We start from the raw sequence: 21,922 nt of genomic DNA on the forward strand, positions 1-21,922 counted from the left end.
AAGGACCAGAACGCAATAATTTGGAGGGGTGTCCACAAAGATTTGGCCATATATTGTAGTAGCTGTACACTTTATTTGCTGTAGAAAAAATGATCCGCACTCCGGTTGTTGATCTTAAAATTTCTTCATTTTATTGAATAGGCACAATGAACAAACACAGATTAAGTCAGTTGACGCGTTTCACCCTATAAGGCCTTAGTCATAACCACATCACAGACATAAAACTTTGAAATAAATAGTAGCTCTAAAGATCACAGGCTCCACCCATTGATTGTCCTAATTGACCGCAGGCAATTATCCAAAAAAGAGAATCAGCTGCCATACATAGGGTGATCCATGTGTATGCCACTGCTTTTCACACACCTTATAGTGACAATATGCACATGTATGTACACACATGCATACATTTATACACGTATAGACATATGCATAAAGGAACACACCATACAATTCAAAAAACATTAACTAAAGAATAAAATGCAAATTAATAATCCAGGTATGTGAAAAAACTTTATGTGCTGCTCCTATACTGTACATTGATATATTGATGTCCTAAGAATAGATGTATAAAAAGTTATGTTTTTTCTCTCTGTACAGGATATTCAACACCCTTCACAAACAGGTACCTTGAAAAGGCTGAAGATTATCATGAACAAGGTATGAAAAAACATACATATGTACGACTGTGTACTGTACTGATCTGTATTGCTGTTCCTTTGTTGGATGTTTTACAGCTTGGGTTGGTGTTTGAACTTGCCCATGTTGTATTTGTATTGTCAGACTCAGCTTGTAATTTTGCATTCAAATTCTACCTGTATAAACCCGTCCAAGAGACATGTAAAGCAATGTATAGTGTGATCGCATATCTCTCTGTGATAATGAAAAAAAGCAATTGGAAAATAATTAGCATTTGAAGTTATGGCTTATCACATTATTATTATTATTATTATAATACAGGATTTATATAGCACCAACAGTTTACACAGCGCTTTCATACTTGCCAACTGTCCCGGATTTCCCGGGACATTCCCAGGACTTAGACGCCATTCCCGAATTTCTGGTGAAATACGGTTCTTCACGATTCGCCGCAGCCGCAGCTAGAGGTCCGCGGCCGGTGGAGACAATGTCTCTGCCGGCCGCCATTTTGATGAAGTTCAGGAAGACGGCTGGGGGGGCTAGACGGAGCTCCTGCGTCGCCGCCCACCCTCCGCTCCGCCTCACCCCCCCTTTCCATATCAGACTGGCAGCGGGGCGGGAGGGTAGGCGGGGTGAGGCGGAGCGGGGCGGAGGGTGGGCGGCGACGCAGGAGCTCCGTCTAGCCCCGCCCCAGCCGTCTTCCTGTCTGATATGGAAAGGGGTGGGGGTTCTAGCCATGCTGCGGACACTACTAGGACACCTTTGAGGTGGGGGGGCACCGCTGTGGGACTCCTGATGTGAGGGGGGGCTCCTTTGTGGACACACACCTGATGCAAGGGGGGCTCCACTGGGGACACACCCGATGCAAGGGGGGCTCCACTGGGGACACACACCTGATGCAAGGGGGGCTCCACTGGGGACACCTTATGTGAGGGGGGCTCCACTGGGGACACCTAATGTGAGGGGGGGCTCTGCCGGGGACACCTGATGTGAGGGGGGCTCCGCCGGGGACACCTGATGTGAGGGGGAGCTCCGCTGGGGACACCTGATGTAAGGGGGGGGCTATGCCGGGGACACCTGATGTGAAGGGGGGGCTCTGCCGGGGACACCTGATGTGAGGGGGAGCTCTGCCGGGGACACCTGATGTGAGGGGGAGCTCCGCTGGGGACACCTGATGTGAGGGGGAGCTCCGCTGGGGACACCTGATGTGAGGGGGGCTCCGCTGGGGACACCTGATGTGAGGGGGAGCTCCGCTGGGGACACCTGATGTGAGGGGGAGCTCCGCTGGGGACACCTGATGTGAGGGGGAGCTCCGCTGGGGACACCTGATGTGAGGGGGCTCCGCTGGGGGCACCTGATGCAAGGACGGACTCTGCTGGGACATCTGACGCAAGGACAGACGGCTGGTGGCAGGCGACATGGCTAGTGACACGCTCAGGGATCCCACTGATTCTGCATTATGGTGAGTTGAATGATTTCATTTTATATTACAATGTAAAAATAGAAATAATGTACTTCAATCATCCTGACACCATAACAACCATGGTGCCGGGATGATTGAAGTGCTAACACCAGGTGTTTGGAGTATCTTTATCTGCTGATTGTTAAACTTTCTAGAATACACATATTTTTATTGTGTAGGATCTGGGGCTGCTGTCCATTCATTTCCCTCTCCCCCTCTCCCCCTCTAATCCCTCTCCCCCTCTAATCCCTCTCCCTCCCTCATTCATCTCAGACTCTAACCACACCCTCTTGAGCCGCGCCCATTTAAGCCACGCCCACTATGTTGCGTAAACCACACCCATTTTCGTCGCTTTGCGCACCGCACTTGTATAATTTTCATAAGCCACGCCTACAAACGAATGCCCCACCCCCTAATTATTGTACAGCTCCGCCTACAGCCACAAAAGTGTCCAACATTTTTTTTTTACAATGTTGGCAACTATGCGCTTCACAATTTAAAAAGAAGACAATACAGTTATAATACAATAAAATACAAGAGGATTAAGAGGGCCCTGCTCAGAAGAGCTTACAATCTAATAGGGTGGGGCAGGTGGTACAAAAGGTTGTATCTGTGGGGAATGAGCTGATGGAAGTGGTAGAAGATTAGTTGGAGATGTGATAGGCTTTCCTGAAGAGATGAGTTTTCAGGGATCGCCTGAAGGTAACATCACATCACTTAGTACTGCAGATTTCAGACTGGCCATTGGAAACTTCTGTACAACAGCTCAGCCTGACCCTCAGAAAGTGAATTCAGCAGGTTGGAATGGAGGGCTTTTTATGTGGAATAATTCAGCTATGGGGTCTAATGCACTTTTGCACAGTAGACTACTCGTGGTAGTTTTGCTCTAACATGTGCTGCTCAGGGATGAGCATTGTGGATTCGAGTGAGCATAATGAGCAGAGCCCAAAAAGATGTCGGCAACAATAACATTTTATTTGGGTAATATAAAACATCCACTCTCATCAAAGATCAGGACAACCAGCACCATGATGAATAGGAATCAGAAACTTTGAGATGTCCCATGCAGACAGGTGAATTGGGAAAGGTCCAGGATTCAGAGCAGCTCACCAGCTCAGCCTTGAACCGATGTAAGTGTGCAGCCATTAGACATGTGCACTGCCAAGAAATTCATACATTTTCGTTTTCGTTTCATTCGTTTTTTGGTTTTTTTCATTTTTCAGGTCATTCCTTATAATCGCAATTAGTAAATTCCTACATTCTTAAATTCATACATTCGTAAATTTGTACATTCGTAAATTAGAAAATTTGTATATTCGAAAATCCGAAAATTAAAAAATCTGAGATAGTAACTAACTATTAAATTAGAGGTATTGTAATTTCCTTTCAAATTTGGCTGTTAGTGAACGTAACGAATACGAATCTATCCAAAGTTACGAATTATCCGTAATAACGAATGCCGCATCTAAACAAATGGAACGGAACAAATTAATAATAAATAATAATAGTTTTTTTTAATAAACAAGTTTTTATTATTATTATTTAATATTATTAATTCATTAAGTTTCATTCATTTGGATACGGCATTCGTTATTTCGGATAATTCGTAACTTCGGATAAATTTGTATTTGTTATGTTCACTAACAGCCAAATTTGAAAGGAAATTACAATACCTAGAATTTAATAGTTAGTAATAGTTAAGTTATTATTAGTTAATTAATATTTCAGATTTCCGAATTTCTGAATGTACGAATTTACACATTTTCGAATATTCGAATTTACGAATATTCGGAAAAATTAGTTAAACAGGTTTTCGTTAATTCAGATATTTCCGACTCAACGAATTTGTCAAAATTTGTTAAAAAACTAATTCTGAACAAAACGAATTGCACATGTCCAGCCATCAATAACAACATACACAACATTCAGAGAGCTAGGAAGCTGCAGGAGTGGGGCACAATGCGACAACAGGGAGAGCTGCCAGCAGTAACTGGGAACAACAGCAACAGGTTTCTGTGCATCAAGACCCTTTCTTAAGCCTGGGGACCACCACTACAGGAGAAGATTTAAACTCTAAACAGCAGAAAAACCTGGAGAATTGGTGGTCAGATCACCAATGAGAGGAACAAAAATGAACATTTTGTAAAATATATATGTAGAAAATACACAAAAGGAAGAAGTGATGTAAAATGGAACTTATGAAGATCAACAAGTTAAAAAAAAATCACTAAATGTACAGTATGTATCCTGGTTCTTTCATACAAAAATAGTATACCAACAATATAAACTGCATTAATACATGTTCACCAGCAGAGGGAGAGCAAGTACATTGACAGCAATATGCCACGTAGATACATTGTATCAAAAAAACTTTTCCTAAAAGATAAAAGAAAGGTGGAAATATTTATCATGGAAAAAATGCAAGTTTAGCTACAAGAAAGTGCAATCAAATAAAATATGAGTAAGTGATAAAGAACAAATACTACATAGAAAAAGAAAAAACTGATGGATGTTGCTAAAATTAATATTGCTGAGTACCCAATTAATATTGTATTATAATTATGATAATAATAATAGAATAAAAGAAGACATAAAAAACATTTTTCACAATACTGTGTCAAGCTCACAACTCTCATTGAGACCTTTAGGAGAGAATGTATGAAGCTTATATATCCCTAAGGTCTTACAAAGTTTGTGAAAAGGTTCTGCAGGGGGAGACTGCTTGGTATGACTTCTATGATCCATCCCCTAAGACTCAAAGCAGAACTGCCATGCTGGAGAGGGATGGAAATGTCCCTCCTCTGACTCAATCAGCTGTATGTGTTCTGACTTGCATGTCAAATTACAAACCATTTTTCAGCATAGTAGAAAAATGATTTAGCAAATGTGGCGAAGAACTGGCTCAAAAGCAAAGAGGAGCCAGAGTGGAGGATGTCACTGCTAGTCTTCTAAAAACGCTGGGCCCCTGGCTGTCTGGCAGACCAGAACAATGAAGAAGTACAGAGACTAATTTTGACTTTGATGGCTTCATGCTTATCTTAAAAAAAAAAAAGAAATGATACAGCTAGGATAAACAGCTTTTTCAGAAGGTGGTCAGCAATGCAACCTCTACTTCACCTACTGAAGGTTTCTATGAAGCAAAAAAATTAAGCTCTGACAGCATACAAGTGATTTGACTACAATGGATGAGAAAAGCCCAGGAGGTGGGTGCTGCATTCCTGGCAATGGGGGTGCTGCATTCATGGCAATGGTGGGGCTGCAGATGGTAAATGAGGGAGAGCTCTGCTGGCTTCCATCATCCAATCGTGTACAAGCATAAATGCATAGCATAAATAAATAGTAGCTCTAAAGATCACAGGCTCCACCCATTGATTGTCTTAATTGACCGCAGGCAATTATCCAAAAAAGAGAATCAGCTGCACTACATATAGGGTGATCCATGTGTATGCCACTAATTTCCACACACCTTAATAGTGACAATATGCACATGTATGTACACACATGCATGTACACATGTGCATACATTTATACACATATAGACATATGCATAAAGGAACACACAATGAATTTAAAAAAACATTAACTTAAAAATAAAATGAAAATTAATTATCCAGGTATGTGAAAAAAACTTTATTTGCTGCTCCTATACTGTACATTGATATATTGATGTCCTAAGAATAGATGTATAAAAAGTTATGTTTTTTCTCTCTGTACAGGATATTCAACACCCTTCACAGACATTGACCGAGAAATGTGTGCAGATAATCATGGTATGAAAAGACATACATATATACGACTGTGTACTGTACTGATCTGTATTGCTGTTCCTTTGTTGGATGTTTTACAGCTTGGGTTGGTATTTGAACTTGTCCATGTTGTATTTGTATTGTCAGACTCAGCTTGTAATTTTGCATTCAAATTCTACCTGTATAAACCCGTCCAAGAGACATGTAAAGCAATGTATAGTGTGATCGCATATCTCTCTGTAATAATGAAAAATAGCAATTGGCAAATAATTAGCATTTGAAGTTATGGCTTATCACATTATTATTATTATACAGGATTTATATAGCGCCAACAGTTTACACAGCGCTTTACAATATAAAAAGAAGACAATATAATAAAATACAAGAGGATTAAGGAGGCCCTGTTCAGAAGAGCTTACAATCTAATAGGGTGGGGCAGGTGGCACAAAAGGTTGTATCTGTGGGGAATGAGCTGATGGAAGTGGTAGAAGATTAGTTGGAGATGTGATAGGCTTTCCTGAAGAGATGAGTTTTCAGGGATCACCTGAAGGTAACATCACATCACTTAGTACTGTTTGCTATGAGCGAGAGGAGCTGCTGGGTATTTGCTGTAGGCAGGAAAATGCTGTGTGTACTATGGAAGGCCAGGACAACGCTTTAGTGCCTTTGGTTTCATGTCCTGCCTCACTATGTGCCCTGCTAGGAGCTTTGCCAGAGATTCAGCACTTTGGGAAGTGTGCTGAGACTGCAATCGATGCCATGGCAGCTGCTGCAGAGCTGACAGGAAAACAAGAAAAGCACTGGAGGAAAAGCAAGCAAGCTAAACAGTGGAGGTGCAGCACACTAAAAGTTCCCCTGGAGAGCTCATGTTTAGCTGAGTGTGCTGGGGCTGCCACTAAAGCATCCAAAGGAATTGTTGGAGGTGCTGCTGTTTTTCTTGGGAGACACCGGAGGAAACGGAGGTATAAGAAACAGAAACGGGGTAAGAGAGCAGGTATAAGATTAAGACTAGAAGCTCGCCCATATAGACCTGTGTTACCAAGTCTTTTTCTTAGTAGGCAAGTTTAAAAGATTCTACAGGTTGCATGTTTTGTGTTACAGAGGAAGTCTAGGGCTAGAATTATTGCTCTCGCGCTACCGGTCGTGGCGATACCTCACATGTGTGGTTTGACCACCGTTTTCATATGTGGGCCTACTCGAGTATGCGTTCGCTTCTGCGCGCGAGCTCGTCGGGACGGGGGTTTTTTTTTAAAAAAATTTTATTTTTATTATTTATTTTACATTATTTTATTTATTTTTACACTGTTTTAAGAAAAAAAAATTGTGTCACTTTTATTCCTATTACAAGGAATGTAAACATTCCTTGTAATAGAAAAAAGCATGACAGGTCCTCTTAAATATGAGATCTGGGGGGTCAAAAAGATCACAGATCTCATATTTACACTAAAATGCAATTTAAAAAAATGACATTGAAAAAAATATGCCTTTTAGAGGCGTGGGCGGAAGTGACGTTTTGACGTTGCTTCCGATCAGCATTGTCATGGAGACGAGTGGGCGCCATCTTAACCTCACTCGTCTCCAGGCACAGAAGGGAGACGGACGCGATCGCCTCCGCCGCTACCGACGGCTCAGGTAAGAGGCGGAGGGCACTGGATCGCGGCGGGAGGGGGGGGTCCTCTCCCGCCACCGATAAAAGTGATCTTGCGGTGAATCCGCAGCAGGGCCGCCGCACGAAAACGGGGATACTGGGGTTATGGCAGCTAGCTGCTGCCATAACAACGATATCCGCCAACAAACTTTGGACGTACATCGGCGTGCGGCGGTCCGGAAGTGGTTAACAATGAATGGAGTACAACTATCAATATTGTCGGGACATATTGTTCACCTGATTTGGAATATCTTATGCTAAAATGTAGACCTTTTCTTATACCAAGAGAATTTACTGTTATAATTGTGGCTGTGTACATACCTCCACAGGTTAATTCTAAGCTGGCTCTGGAGGAAATATACAATGCTATTAACATTCAGCTGAATGCACATCCAGAGGGGGTTGTGATTGTGGCTGGCGATTTCAACCACGTGGAGCTAGAAACGGTTCTTCCTAAATTTTATAAGAATGTGCACTTTCCAACAAGGGAGAACAATATTTTAGATCAGGTATATACAAATGTTTCCAGTGCATATAAAGCTACTTTGTTGCCACATCTTGGTCTATCAGATCATACCTCTTCAATGATGACCCCATCTTATAAGCCTCTTGTTTGCAGAACAACAGCAGATATTAAAACTGTACAGGTTTGGAGCGAGGAGTCAAATTTACTCCTCCAAGAGTGCTTTGAATCAACTGATTGCAATATATTTGCACAGGATGCAGACTTAGAGGAATATGCTTCATCTGCTCTAGGTTATATTCGCTTTTGTATGGAGATGTTCCTAGTTATAAAAACTAAGTTATTCCCAAACCAAAAGCCTTGGTTGGATGGTAAAGTAAGGGCACAGCTTAGAGCAAGGGATGTGGCCTTTAGATTGGGCGACCCTATGGCCTATAGGAAAGCTCGGAATGAATTAAAGAAAGGCATTAACCACTTCAATACCAGGCACTTAGACACCTTCCTGCCCAGACCCATTTTCAGCTTTCAGCGCTGTCGCAGTTTAAATGACAATTGCACAGTCATGCTATACTGTACCCAAACAATTTTTATCATTTTGTTCCCACAAATAGAGCTTTCTTTTGGTGGTATTTGATCAGCTCTGGGGTTTTTATTTTTTGCGAAACAAATAAAAAAAGACTGAAAATTTTGAAAAAAATAAAAGTTTTGCTTTTGTTTCTGTTTAAAAATTTTGTAAATAAGTAAATTTTCTCTTTCACTGATGGGCACTGATAAGGCGGCACTGACAGGCACTGATAAGGCGGCAGCAATGAGGTGGCACCAATGAGCGGGCACTGACGGGCACTGACGATGGGCACTGATATGCGGCACTGATGGGCACTGGTAGGTGGCACTGATGGTAGGCACTGATCCAACCCATCCAGGTTACAGTGTGTTTGTCCCACTGCCATCTGGGAAAAGACATAGGACACTTAAAACGCACACTAATCGCTTAAAGCATAGTTTTTTCCCTAGGGCTGTATTATCCATATCCCCATCAGGTACAGTGTGTGTTTTTTTTTGTTTTGTTTTTTTTGTAATTCTTTTATTTCTTTCAAAGACATCACATGTTAATTATCAAAGAAAAATAGAACAAATGACAGCATATACAGAGGTAATTGCATCAAAAACATGTCACGTAAAGGGTTAAATACCATATCAGAAGTGAAAAACAAACATGCCCCTCAATTACATGTTCAGCAAAGTGCATGTAGGGATTAAACTATGCGGTGGAGCATTCTATGAGCTCAACCGGAAAAGCTTCCTAAGTGTCATCTTAATAACCCATTTGGACCCGTATAGCTACCAAGACTGACCAGTGAGATTATAATTAAAAATTTCCCAGCTGGCCGGGAAGAAAGCCCCCCAGGAAACAAGCTGAGTCCAGTTGTGGGATGCACAGACAGGTAACATATATCAGGATATTCTCAGTATCTGACTAAACTTTCCCCACAACTGAAAGGGATTGGAGGAGGAACAGAAGAAGGGGAGCGAGGGCGGGGGGGAAGGAATAGAGCCCCCCACAGTTAGGGAAAAAAAAGGGGGGGTGAGCGGAGGGTGGTGAGCGGCAGAGGCGGAGAAAGAAAGAGGAAGAGGAAAAGAAAGAAGAAAAAAAAGGGAGCAGCAGTGGTGCCCCCCGGCTAGGCAAGCAACCCGGGCCCCGGAATCATTCAGCCTGTGCCACCTCTAGGAGGTACGATTCAGAATAAATATAGTGTTGCCATGGTTGCCAAGTCTCCCGAAAGGCCTCCTCCCTGCCGTACAGTGTGGCGGTGAGATCTTCCATGTTTCGAATTTTGTTCACCTTGGCATACCACTGTGTTTTCGTTGGTGGGGACTCCGATCTCCAACACAAGGGTATACATGCCTTGGCGGCATTCAGTAATTGGATGGTAAGAGAGGCTTTATATTTCTTGATTGGTCGTCTAGAGAGATGCAGCAAGCAGGCCCCGGGGTCCCCCTCAAAAACAACACCGGTCAGGTGCCCAATTGTGCGTGCCACCTCCTGCCAGTAGGGTTTGATTTCGGGGCAGTCCCAAAAAATATGGAGCATTGTTCCCTCTCCCACCCCACACCGCCAACATATACTAGAAACTTGTGGGGAAAAAACGGTGTAGAGTGGAAGGCACTCTGTATCAACGAGTCACAATTTTTTAGCATGTCTCTTGAACTCTGGTGGCCAGGGATGATTTCTGGGCAAAATGCAGAATCTTTTCCCTTTGTGGTTTAGTGAATTGTACACCTAGTTCCTCTTCCCACTTAGAGAGGAAGGGAGGCATGAACCCTTCTGCTGGTGATATCAGGGAGGAGTATATCAGCGATAAACAATGGTGGGTTGGTTCTTTGCGGTGGCAGATTTGTTCCAGCTCTGTAAGCTGGCGCAATATGCCCGGAGTCCGTGCACATCGGCGTAGAAAGTTGCGAAGTTGGAGGCCACTCAAAAAATCCAATGGAGGATCGGAACCTGGCATCCCAGCGTCCGCCGTGAGCTGGCCAGTCGGGCCTAGGAAGTCATGGAGATGTGGCCACCTGCCCTCCGCCGTCAGATAACGGAATACAGGACCCCGACAACCGGGTAGAAAATCAGGGTTGCCCGGGATTGGCACCATAGGTGAAGGTATCGGAGATACCGAAGAGTGTCGGAAGGCGTCTCTCGCCACCTGAATTGTGCTTCCTAGTGTGGGGTGAGCGACGATGGCCTTCGGTATGGGAGTGGTGATCCATGGCCAGCTCTTGGCCGTTCCATCAGAATCCTCCAACTCCATTGCCACCCACTGTTTCGCCTCCGCATGGCAGTGCCAGTCAACTACTCTGGTGAGGTGTGTTGCCCTATAGTAAGCTTTCACATCAGGGAGGCCAATCCCACCTTTTGTGTTTTGCCATGTGAAGAAGTTGCAATTTAATACGTGGTTTTCGGTGCGACCAGACAAAATCGCGGAACAGCGAATGGATTTGCTTAAAGAAAGGAGGGGGAGGCGAATGGGGAGGGCCTGTAGCAGATAAAGCACCCTAGGCAAGGCGGTCATCTTGATGGCATTACATCGACCAAACCATGTTAAGGTTAGGGAGTGCCAGTGATGCAGATCCGTTTTTAGACGAAGAAGTAGAGGAGTGAAATTCGCCTGGTACAGATTTTACAGAGTCAGGGGTAATGTCAACTCCTAGATAAGGGATAGTATCCGTTGCCCAATGTAACTGGTATTCCGCACACAGATGACGTACTATGTCCGTGCCCACCATAATGTTAAGTAAAGAGGATTTGGTTAAGTTAATTTGGAACAGGGAGAGATCCCCGTAGACTCGGAGGGAATGAAGTAGGATAGGAAGTGAGGCAAGTGGGTCTGCCAAGAAAAAGATGAGGTCGTCCGCAAAAGTGGCTACTTTATGGGCCTCCGGAGGATTTGTGGTAACCGATAATGCCGAGTTCGCCCTTATCCTGCAAAGGAAGGGTTCCAACGTAAGTATAAAGATTAGCGGAGACAGAGGACATCCCTGTCGGGTACCATTGCGAATGGTAAAATAGCTCAACCTTGTCCCATTGACCTTAACTGCAGCCGTAGGATGGGAATAGAGGGATAATATCCAACTAAGCATCGATGAGCGAAGACCGATGTGTTCCAGGGTGGCCTGTATAAAGGACCAGTCTACACGGTCGAAAGCCTTCTCTGCGTCTGTAGACAGCAGGAGAAGGGGTCGCTGTGATGTCCTGGCTGCATGAATTAAGTTTATTACCCTAATGGTGTTATCACGGGGTTCTCAAGGGTTTAGAGAGCGTCTCCAAGAAGGTCTTATAGTACGCCGGTGTGAAACCATCCGGGCCTGGGGCTTTCCTGGGCTTCGAGTCTGCCAATGCCACACCCAGCTCCGCCAAGGTGATGGGTTCCTCTAATTCTTCCTGAACAGCAGTCGGAAGTGAGGGCATACCCGACGTGGCCAGATAAGATTGGGGGGTAAATCCCCCAGCGGAATTTGGGTCCTCAGGCGGTGGCCTATCTAGGTTGTAGAGGCCTTCATAAAATGATCGGAACTCCGCTGCGATATCAGACGATGCGGTCATCTTCCGACCGGAGGATGACAAAATGTGGGAAATGTAGGTTTTGGTACGGGGACCACGCAGTGCTCTGGCTAGTAGCGAACCGGGTTTATTGGAGTACTCGTACATCGTTCGGCGTGCCCATGCCAGTTTTTGTTTCGTTTTATGAAACAGAAGTGCCCGAAGCTCCTCGCGAGCTTTGAGGAGTTCACGGTGGGTGGAACGGGCAAGACTAGCCTTATGAGCGCACTCTAGGGTACAGATCTGAGTGAAGAGTTCGTCTATGCAGCGTGTTCTTTCCCGCATAAGGCGGGCACCTATGCTAATTAAAATGCCCCTTACAACTGTCTTGTGGGCCTCCCAGACCATTAAGGGGTTAGGAACTGAGGCTTCGTTGACAGAAAAATACTCCCGCAACTTGGCCTGTATTTCTGAGCGGATCTCCTCTGACTGCAGCATGGCTTCATTAAGCCTCCACGAGGGTGGAGTCCGAGTCACCGGCCCCAGCCGAAGTGTCAAATGTATCGGTGCATGGTCCGAAAAGGAGATGACATCTATGGAGGTATTCACCACCCTAGCTAGGTCCTTATGTGATAGCAATAAATAGTCCAATCTCGAGTAGGAGTGGTGGACTGGAGAGAAATATGTATAGTCCCTATCCTGAGGACGGGACAGACGCCAAGAATCTATCAAGCGCAGAGCATGAAGGTCCGCTTTCATTCGCTTGAGGCGGGCGTAGGAAAGATGGGATGAGCCGTGTGAGGCATCTAACAGGGGATCCATCGTAAAGTTAAGGTCCCCCCCAAAGATGAGCACCCCCTCTGAAAACTCTAGTAACTGAGGTAGCAGCTTCCGCAGGAATTGTGGTCCACATTGGGGAAGTAGACATTGGCGAAGGTGACCTGCACATCAGACACCCTTCCCCTCAAAAGAAGAAAACGACCCTGGGGATCTACCCGCTGCACCTCAAACATCCACGGTACCAATTTTGCTTCAAGGATGCTGACCCCCTTGGATTTGGAGATGGGCGATATGCTGTGGTATGCCGTCGGGAATGCTCCATTAGTCAATTTAGGAATACGGTCACCATGGAAGTGCGTTTCCTGTAAAAAGGCAATTTGGGTTTTGCCTTTGCGCAGATCAGTTAGTAGCTGGGAGCGCTTTTCTGGAACATTAGGGCCACGTACATTGAGGGAGGTGACCTTTAGGAGACCCATAGCGTCAACTATCGCACTGGCAAACAAGAACAATAAAGTGAGGTGGGCAATCGTCTCCAGCCCCAGTCCCCACCCAGCCAAGGGGCAACACCACCAAAAAAGGAAAAGAGGGCAAAAGAGGGGTAGAGAGAGGGGGAGAGCAAGCAAGGGGAGGGGAGGGAGGGGGATAGAGGGAGAGGGTTATGGGAAAAGCAATCTAGCAATACAATTACTCTCTGGACCCCCGATTAGCACTAGAAAGTCCAATCGGGTGACCGCCCTAAATGGGGGTGAACAGGGCAGTGAGGATTGTTTTTTATCAAACAATTCAATGACCAAAAATTAAACAAAAAATTAATTGAGTTAGGAGATGCACTAGGCAGGGGCTATGAGAACCGTAAGAAATAATTAAACGTTAGGACCAACTTAACATCAAATATAATCCAGCTAGCATTTAACACTCATATAACATATGTAAATACCAGTCTTTTATAACCGCAGAGCGTTGCTGCATTTGGAGGAGGGCTCTGTGTCACATGGACCCTACACAGGTCATAGATACCGATAGGTAAAGCCTGCCCGAGTTTCCTCCGTCCCGTCCCCCGATGCATCAAGACCGGGACACCATCCTTCCTGGAAAGTAAACATTTGCAGAAATTGGAGGGAAAAATAAGGTTAAGTGGGCCAGAAATAAAAGGAAAATAACATTAGTAACGTAAATGCTGAAGCAACCTGAATTACGTCTCAACTAATTAGGTCCCATCATACTCAGCTGGGAACAAAAATATTCAGGTCAACTCTTATTGTGATCTAGCAATCTGGAATGCATAATACCCCCCCCCCCCGCCAAGATAGTCCCCAAAAACAAAGAAAAAGCACTCGGGGTGAAAGAAAAAAGAAAAACGTCATCTTCTGCTGTAGACATAACTGGCCAGTTAGTTGAAAACAGTGTCGGTGAGACAAAAAGAGATCGTAAGTGACGTCTCCTGAATTAACCAAAAATCCTGGCGGTTGACGGTGCAGTTTCTGAAGAAGTCATAAAACACAAAACAATAAATGGGAGAAACTGCAGGAGGGGGATATTGCACAACCTTACCAGTCCGTACAGTAGGGAAAGCGGTCAATCTTCGGATGACATTGGATGTGGTCTGAAGGCGTCTCGATTTGGTGGACGGGAACGCGATCGCCTGACCCGCTGCTGCCTGGTCAGGGCTGGACTTGGAGTTTCCTGAGATAGCAGGTAGTCGAACCAGTTAGGAACACTGACGGCAGGTTTGGCGATGAACTGGAACAGGTCAGGCAGTTGGTCTGGTGTGTGGAGATGAAACTCTGAACCTTGCCTCCTGACAATCAAATGAAAGGGATGGCCCCAGCGGTATGTGGCTTCAGCTTCCCGTATCACCTCTAGCAATGGCCGCAGCAGGCCTCTCATAACATGGGTCTGCCTAGATATGTCAGTGAAGATCCGTATGGGCGTCCCATCAAAGTCAATCGTGCCCTTCTCCCATGCACCCTGCACAGAACATAAAAGCGCCAGAATGCAATCATTTGGAGGGGTGTCCACAAAGATTTGGCCATATATTGTAGTAGCTGTACACTTTATTTGCTGTAGAAAAAATGATCAACACTCCGGTTGTTGCTCTTAAAATGTCTTCATTTTATTGAATAGGCACAATGAACAAACGCAGATTAAGTCAATTGACGCGTTTCACCCTATAAGGCCTTAGTCATAACCACATCACAGACATAAAACTTTGAAATAAAAATAGTAGCTCTAAAGATCACAGGCTCCACCCATTGATTGTCTTAATTGACTGCAGGCAATTATCCAAAAAAGAGAATCAGCTGCCATACATATAGGGTGATCCATGTGTATGCCACTAATTTCCACACGCCTTGTCATGACAATATGCACATGTATGTACACACACGCATGTACACACATGCATACATTTATACACGTATAGACATATGCATAAGGAAACACAATAAAAATCAAAAAACATTAACTAAAAAATAAAATAAAAATTAATAATGCAGGTATGTGAAAAAACTTTATTTGCTGCTCCTATACTGTACATTGATATATTGATGTTCTAAGAATAGATGTATAAAAAGTTATGTTTTTTCTCTCTGTACAGGAAGTTCAACACCCTTCACATACAGAGACCCAGAAATGTGTGCAGATAATCATGATCAAGGTATGAAAAAACATACATATGTACGACTGTGTACTGTACTGAGATGTATTGCTGTTCCTTTGTTGGCTGTTTTCCAGCTTGGGTTGGTATTTGAACTTGCCCATGTTGTATTTGTATTGTCAGACTCAGCTTGTAATTTTGCATTCAAATTCTACCTGTATAAACCCGTCCAAGAGACATGTAAAGCAATGTATAGTGTGGTCTCATATCTCTCTGTGATAATGAAAAAAAAGCAATTGGCAAATGATTAGCATTTGAAGTTATGGCTTATCACATTTATTATTATTATTATTATACAGGATTTATATAGCGCCAACAGTTTACGCAGCGCTTTACAATTTAAAAAGGAGACAATACAGTTATAATACAATAAAATACAAGAGGATTAAGAGGGCCCTGCTCAGAAGAGCTTACAATCTAATAGGGTGGGGAAAGTGGTACAAAAGGTTGTAACTGTGGGGAATGAGCTGATGGAAGTGGTAGGAGATTAGTTGGAGATGTGATAGGCTTCCCTGAAGAGATGAGTTTTCAGGGATTACCTGAAGGTAACATCACATCACTTAGTACTGTTTGCTATGAGCGAGAGGAGCTGCTGGGTATTTGCTGTAGGCAGGAAAATGCTGTGTGTACTATGGAAGGCCAGGACAACGCTTTAGTGCCTTTGGTTTCATGTCCTGCCTCACTATGTGCCCTGCTAGGAGCTTTGCCAGAGATTCAGCACTTTGGGAAGTGTGCTGAGACTGCAATCGATGCCATGGCAGCTGCTGCAGAGCTGACAGGAAAACAAGAAAAGCACTGGAGGAAAAGCAAGCAAGCTAAACAGTGGAGGTGCAGCACACTAAAAGTTCCCCTGGAGAGCTCATGTTTAGCTGAGTGTGCTGGGGCTGCCACTAAAGCATCCAAAGGAATTGTTGGAGGTGCTGCTGTTTTTCTTGGGAGACACCGGAGGAAACGGAGGTATAAGAAACAGAAACGGGGTAAGAGAGCAGGTATAAGATTAAGACTAGAAGCTCGCCCATATAGACCTATGTTACCAAGTCTTTTGATAGGCTTCCCTGAAGAGATGAGTTTTCAGGGATTGCCTGAAGGTAACATCACATCACTTAGTACTGCAGATTTCAGACTGGCCATTGGAAACTTCTGTACAACAGCTCAGCCTGACCCTCAGAAAGTGAATTCAGCAGGTTGGAATGGAGGGCTTTTCTTGTGGAATAATTCAGCTATGGGGTCTAATGCACTTTTGCACATTAGACTACTCGTGGTGGTTTTGCTCTAACATGTGCTGCTCAGGGATGAGCATTGTGGATTGGAGTGAGCATAATGAGCAGAGCCCAAAAAGATGTCGGCAACAATAACATTTTATTTGGGTAATATAAAACATCCACTCTCATCAAAGATCAGGACAACCAGCACCATGATGAATAGGAATCAGAAACTTTGAGATGTCACATGTAGACAGGTGAATTGGGAAAGGTCCAGGATACAGAGCAGCTCACCAGCTCAGCCTTGAACTGATGTAAGTGTGCAGCCATCAATAACAACATATGTGACATTCAGAGAGCTAGGAAGCTGCAGGAGTGGGGCACAATGTGACAACAGGGAGAGCTACCAGCAGTAACTGGGAACAACAGCAACAGGTTTCCAGGCATCAAGACCCTTTCTTAAGCCTGGGGACCACCACTACAGGAGAAGATTTAAACTCTAAATAGCAGAAAAACCTGGAGAATTTGTGGTCAGATCACCAATGAGGGGGAAAAAAATGAACATTTTGTAAAATATATATGTAGAAAATACACAAAAGGAAGTAGTGATGTAAAATGGAACTTATGAGGATTAACAAGTTAAAAAAAAAATCACTAAATGTACAGTATGTATCCTGGGTCTTTCAAACTAGAATAGTATACCAACAATACAAACTGCATTAATACATGTTCACCAGCAGAGGGAGAGCAAGTACATTGACAGCAATATGCCACGCAGATACAGTGTATCAAAAACACTTTTACTAAAACAAAAAGATAAAAGAAAGGTGGAAATATTTATCATGGAAAAAATGCAAGTTTAGCTACAAGAAAGTGCAATCAAATAAAATATATGAGTAGGTGAAAAATAACAAATACTACACAGAAAAAGAAAAAAACTGATGGGTGTTGCTAAAAATGAATATTACTGAATACCCAATTAATATTTTATTATAATTATGATAATAATAATAGAATAAAAGAAGACATAAAAAACATTTTTCTCAAGTCATCTTCCAGGACGGCACACCTGAGAGATGAGAGGCTCCTCCCCACAGGAAACACAATCATTCAACAGCTGTTTTAAGTCCACACCCTTCCCCCTGATCCTCAGTTTTTGATTGTGTTTCTCCCTACACGGCGAAACTGTTTGTTTTTTTCCAAATGACCGAAGCCTGGGGCTGGTGGTCTCCCCCTGGGAGCCGGACCAAATGCCTGGGAAGCCTCTGGGTCTGGCGGGATATATTTATCCTTCCCGGGGGGTTCCCCTATCCTTTCCTCAGGGGGGGCAGCAGAAACTGGAAGAGCCCCCCTGAGAGCTGAAGGCCCCTGGGTACAGTGGTGTCCCCAGAACTTCAGGGGCCTTTATCCTGTCTTCCCCCCCTTACCTGTCCGGACGTCCGTTCAGACGGGGGTGCTGGCCGTCGGTTCTTTCCAGGGGGATCGTATCCCCTGACTCCTGGGTCCCTGGTAGCTCGCGTGGGCTGCTGGAGAGGGCACCGCCTGAACGACCCGCGTTCTTACCCAGAAGGGAAGGCTGAGAGTCAGCAGGAGCAGGCGCCCACATCCTCCTTTCGAGGAGGCACCAGTTTACTATGGTGAATGTCTGCCTAAACCACCTCATGGGAATGAGGAACGTACGGCATTGCCCCCCCCCCCCATGTGTATATACTGACTGGACAGTGCAGGACACAGCCTAACCTTGCAGCTCCCTAAAGGGACAGCAGTTGGAGGGGGGGGCACTTTGGCGGCTATCCTCTTTGCGTGTGGACCATAAGGATGGAAAAGCAAGCCCGGTGGCTGTGGAAAAAGGGGAAGATGACAACGGTGAGTCAAAAATCCCCAATCCCAGCCAGATGGTTTCTGGGCATTTGAGATAATCTCCCCTGGGGTCTGGATTCAAATAGCCCAGAAGCTTTTGCTAAACACACCAGCCACAGCTCCCTCCTACATCAGAGATGCTGTATGGTGGACAAGTGGTGCAGAGGAGCGAGTGTGCCTAAACCACCTCAGATGGGAAAGAGGTAGGTAAGGCATTTTTTTCCCCTTCCACCTGTATTTACTGAGTGGTGCAGTGCAGGACCTGGGGTCTCCATAACAAAATAGCCCAGAAGCTACTGCTAAAAACCACCAGCCACAGCTTCCTCTTATAGCAGAGACACTGTGGTTATCACAACAGTAGGTTGCCAGCCTCTCCCTACATACCCAGTTGTGGTACATTAGTAGGGGTGAATACAGCAAAGAGGGTGACCTGGTAGAACAAAGAGTTCCTTACTGGCCAGGTATACCACTGAACAAGTTATTAATGGTGCGATGGTTGAAGGATTCAGGAGTAAGCTCCCTTGCTCAGCAGGTGCACTAGGTTATCTGGCCCTATTAGCCCAGCTGCTAGGAATCTGCTTAAAGTTGCTCCAAGATGCTTAAAAGCTGACCTAACTTTCAACAATGTGGCAGGGACCAAGCTTCTGTGTGGCACAGTAGGGGTTCCCTTGTGACAGATCCTCCTTTTGGGGGTTGCTTGCTATGGGTAACTTTTCATAAGCTCCAACCTCCCACTCCACTCTTACATTGTGGTTATATTTTAATGCAGGGGGTAAGAAAAACCTTTTTGTTGGTTTGGGCTACAGTCCACTCAGTGACAGATCTAAAAGCGATTTACCATAAATCGTTTTTCCTATATCCTTTGATTAAGGATTTTCTGTGCAAACATATGCAAGAGCTAGATGGCTATAGGATTGCTTCTTTAAGGGCTGCAGGTGGCTATTTACCTCCAGGCTAAATTGGTAACCACCCTTTTTAGAGGTCTTATATTGGTCTCTAGGGCGGGGCTCATTGAGACTTACTGATCAGCCCCACCCGTGTATGAGCTGGCTAGTGTTTGCTCAATCTACGGAGGTAAGGTGTCCAACCATTTTAGGATTGGTTCCTTCACTGGTGGTGAAGGATTAGTATCTACAGCCCAGGCTATGCCTATGAAATAATTTGCTCCTGTTTGGTTATTTCATAAAGGGATACACCATGACTCCTTCTTGGCTGCTCACCAGTAGACCTCAGTAGTGAAGGTTTGTGTTTGGTGGCACAACTAAAGTACACATTGGGATTTGTGACCTCTCTGCTGAAGCTTGTTGGGTGTCCTTTATATCCTAAAGGTACTGCTTTGTTTGGCTACAGATCAGAAAATACAACAGGGAAGGTGGTCTGTACTTTCTGGTTTTGTGCCGCACGCCAGAAACGCACATCATTGAGTCTGGTGATGACATTTCTGCTCATAATTGTTATATTGCTGCACATCAGACCTACACAAGATTGGGGTCTGTTTTGTGGGGTTTTTGTGTCCTGTATTACTGCCTTATTGGTTGCTTATCAGAAAGGCAGCAGGAAAGATTGATGGCAGGGGTAGTACATATACTGCCTTTGGTAATCGGTACAGCACCACAAGGTGGCGTCGTGCTGATTCAGACAGTGCTATTAACGGCAATAGCTGCCGATTTTAGGCATGCGATTTGACATGTGAGTCGCATACCAAATCGCTTCAATATGGATGTGCTATCTCTATTCAGAATTGTTAGATTGTTGCACATTAGAGATATACACGATAGAAGTTTGTCTGTGGGTCCTGTATTACTGCCTTATTGGTTGCTTATCAGAAAGGTAGCAGTGAAGATGGATGATTTTGTTGGAAAATACAAATTGAACCTGTGCCAGGGGTAGTACACATACTGCCATTGGTAATCGGTGCAGCACCATAAAGTGACGTGCTGATTCAGACAGCGCTATTAACAGCAATGGCTACCGATTTTAGGCATGCGACTTTGACATGTTGAGTTGCATGCCAAATCACTTCAATATGGATGTGCTATCTCTATTCAGAACTGTTATATTATCGCACATCAGACATATACAAGATTGAGGTTTGTCTGTGGGTCCTGTATTACTGCCTTATTGGTTGCTTATCAGAAAGGCAGCAGTGATGACGGATGGTCCTGATTTTGTTGGAAAATACAAAATTGAGCCTGTGCCAGGGGTAGTACACATACTGCCATTGGTAATCAGTGCAGCACCACAAAGTGGCCTGGGCTGATTCAGACAGTGCTATTAACGGCAATGGCTGCCAATTTTAGGCATGCGATTTGACATGTTGAGTCACATGCCAAATCACTTGAATATGGATGTGCTATCTCTATTCAAGATTGTTGTTGCACATCAGACACATACAAAATTGAAGGTTTACTGCCTTATTGGCTGCATATCAGAAAGGACACAACAGTGAAGGTTGTTTGTCTTTTTCTGATTTGTTTTTGCTGCTCAGCAGGGAGACACATTGAGGGTAATGACATCTCTGCTCAGTATTGGTATATGCTACACATCAGACATACACAAAGATTGAACATTGTTTGTGTCCTGTATGTCCTATATTTACTGACTTATCGTCCGTATATCAGAAAGGCACAGCAGTAAGTGGTGTTTCTCATTGATCTTCCTTGCTGTTTCTTAGGTATACACAGTAGGGGGTTGTTGGCTGCACTCCTCCAGGGAGCCACAGCATGGGGACCGCTTGTTTGTTCGACCCGAAAACCGCTTTTCCTGCGACCTGTGTAATCTTGAGGTCTGTGGTTCCGTAAGCAGGGACTGCTGGATACGCTGCGACCTGGAGTCGCACAGTCACGAATGGTACCCTTTGGAAGCCATAGTATATGATTTCTCATGCGTCTTGCAGTCCCAAGTGGCAGGTTGGGTCGCACGGGTGTGGGAACCCTAAGCTTATCTGTCCCTTCTGGTTCAGGTTTTGCAATGCTGCAGGAATACTCATTGTGGAGTTATTGCCTTATTTTGCAGTAGACCAGAAAGATCGCAGCTGTAAAGGCTGTCTGTTGTTTGTTTTTATGTGGCTGCACAGCAGAAGTACTCAACATTGAAGCTTGTTGGTGCTTTCTGTTTCATATTGCCTTACCTTATGGCACTTCAGAAAAACACAATGCTGTAGGTTGCTTGTGTTCTTTCTCTGTTGGTTCTATGTAACTGCACTACAGAACTGCATAACAGGAAGGATTGTCTTATAACTGTACTTGGTGGTTCGTCATAAATACGCAACATAGAAGTTTGGGTCTTTCTGTCTTCTCTTTATTGCCTTGTTTTGCTGTACATCAGTAAAATGCCACTGTAAAAGTGGGTTCCCTTCCTTTCTGTATTTACCAGTTATGACCTAGCTAGCTGCACTTCAGAAATGCGCAGCATTTAAGGTGTGTTTGTGTCTTAA

The 21,922-nt window shown here is 44.4% G+C and overlaps 1 protein-coding gene across 3 annotated transcripts in view; it reads left to right on the forward strand.

Annotated features, from left to right (window-relative positions):
• The window catches only part of LOC141105623 (C-type lectin domain family 2 member D-related protein-like), a 55,433-nt gene that overhangs the window by 15,041 nt on the left and 18,470 nt on the right, over window positions 1-21,922 (forward strand). For all 3 annotated transcript variants that reach the window (XM_073595582.1, XM_073595580.1, XM_073595583.1), the window contains 3 exons: window positions 598-657; window positions 5,815-5,868; window positions 15,365-15,424. In XM_073595582.1, the coding sequence (XP_073451683.1) occupies window positions 598-657; window positions 5,815-5,868; window positions 15,365-15,424 (174 nt within the window). The remainder of the gene's footprint in view (window positions 1-597; window positions 658-5,814; window positions 5,869-15,364; window positions 15,425-21,922) is intronic.

The sequence above is a fragment of the Aquarana catesbeiana genome, linkage group LG08 (assembly GCF_042186555.1).
Source record: "Aquarana catesbeiana isolate 2022-GZ linkage group LG08, ASM4218655v1, whole genome shotgun sequence".
NCBI lineage: Eukaryota > Metazoa > Chordata > Amphibia > Anura > Ranidae > Aquarana > Aquarana catesbeiana.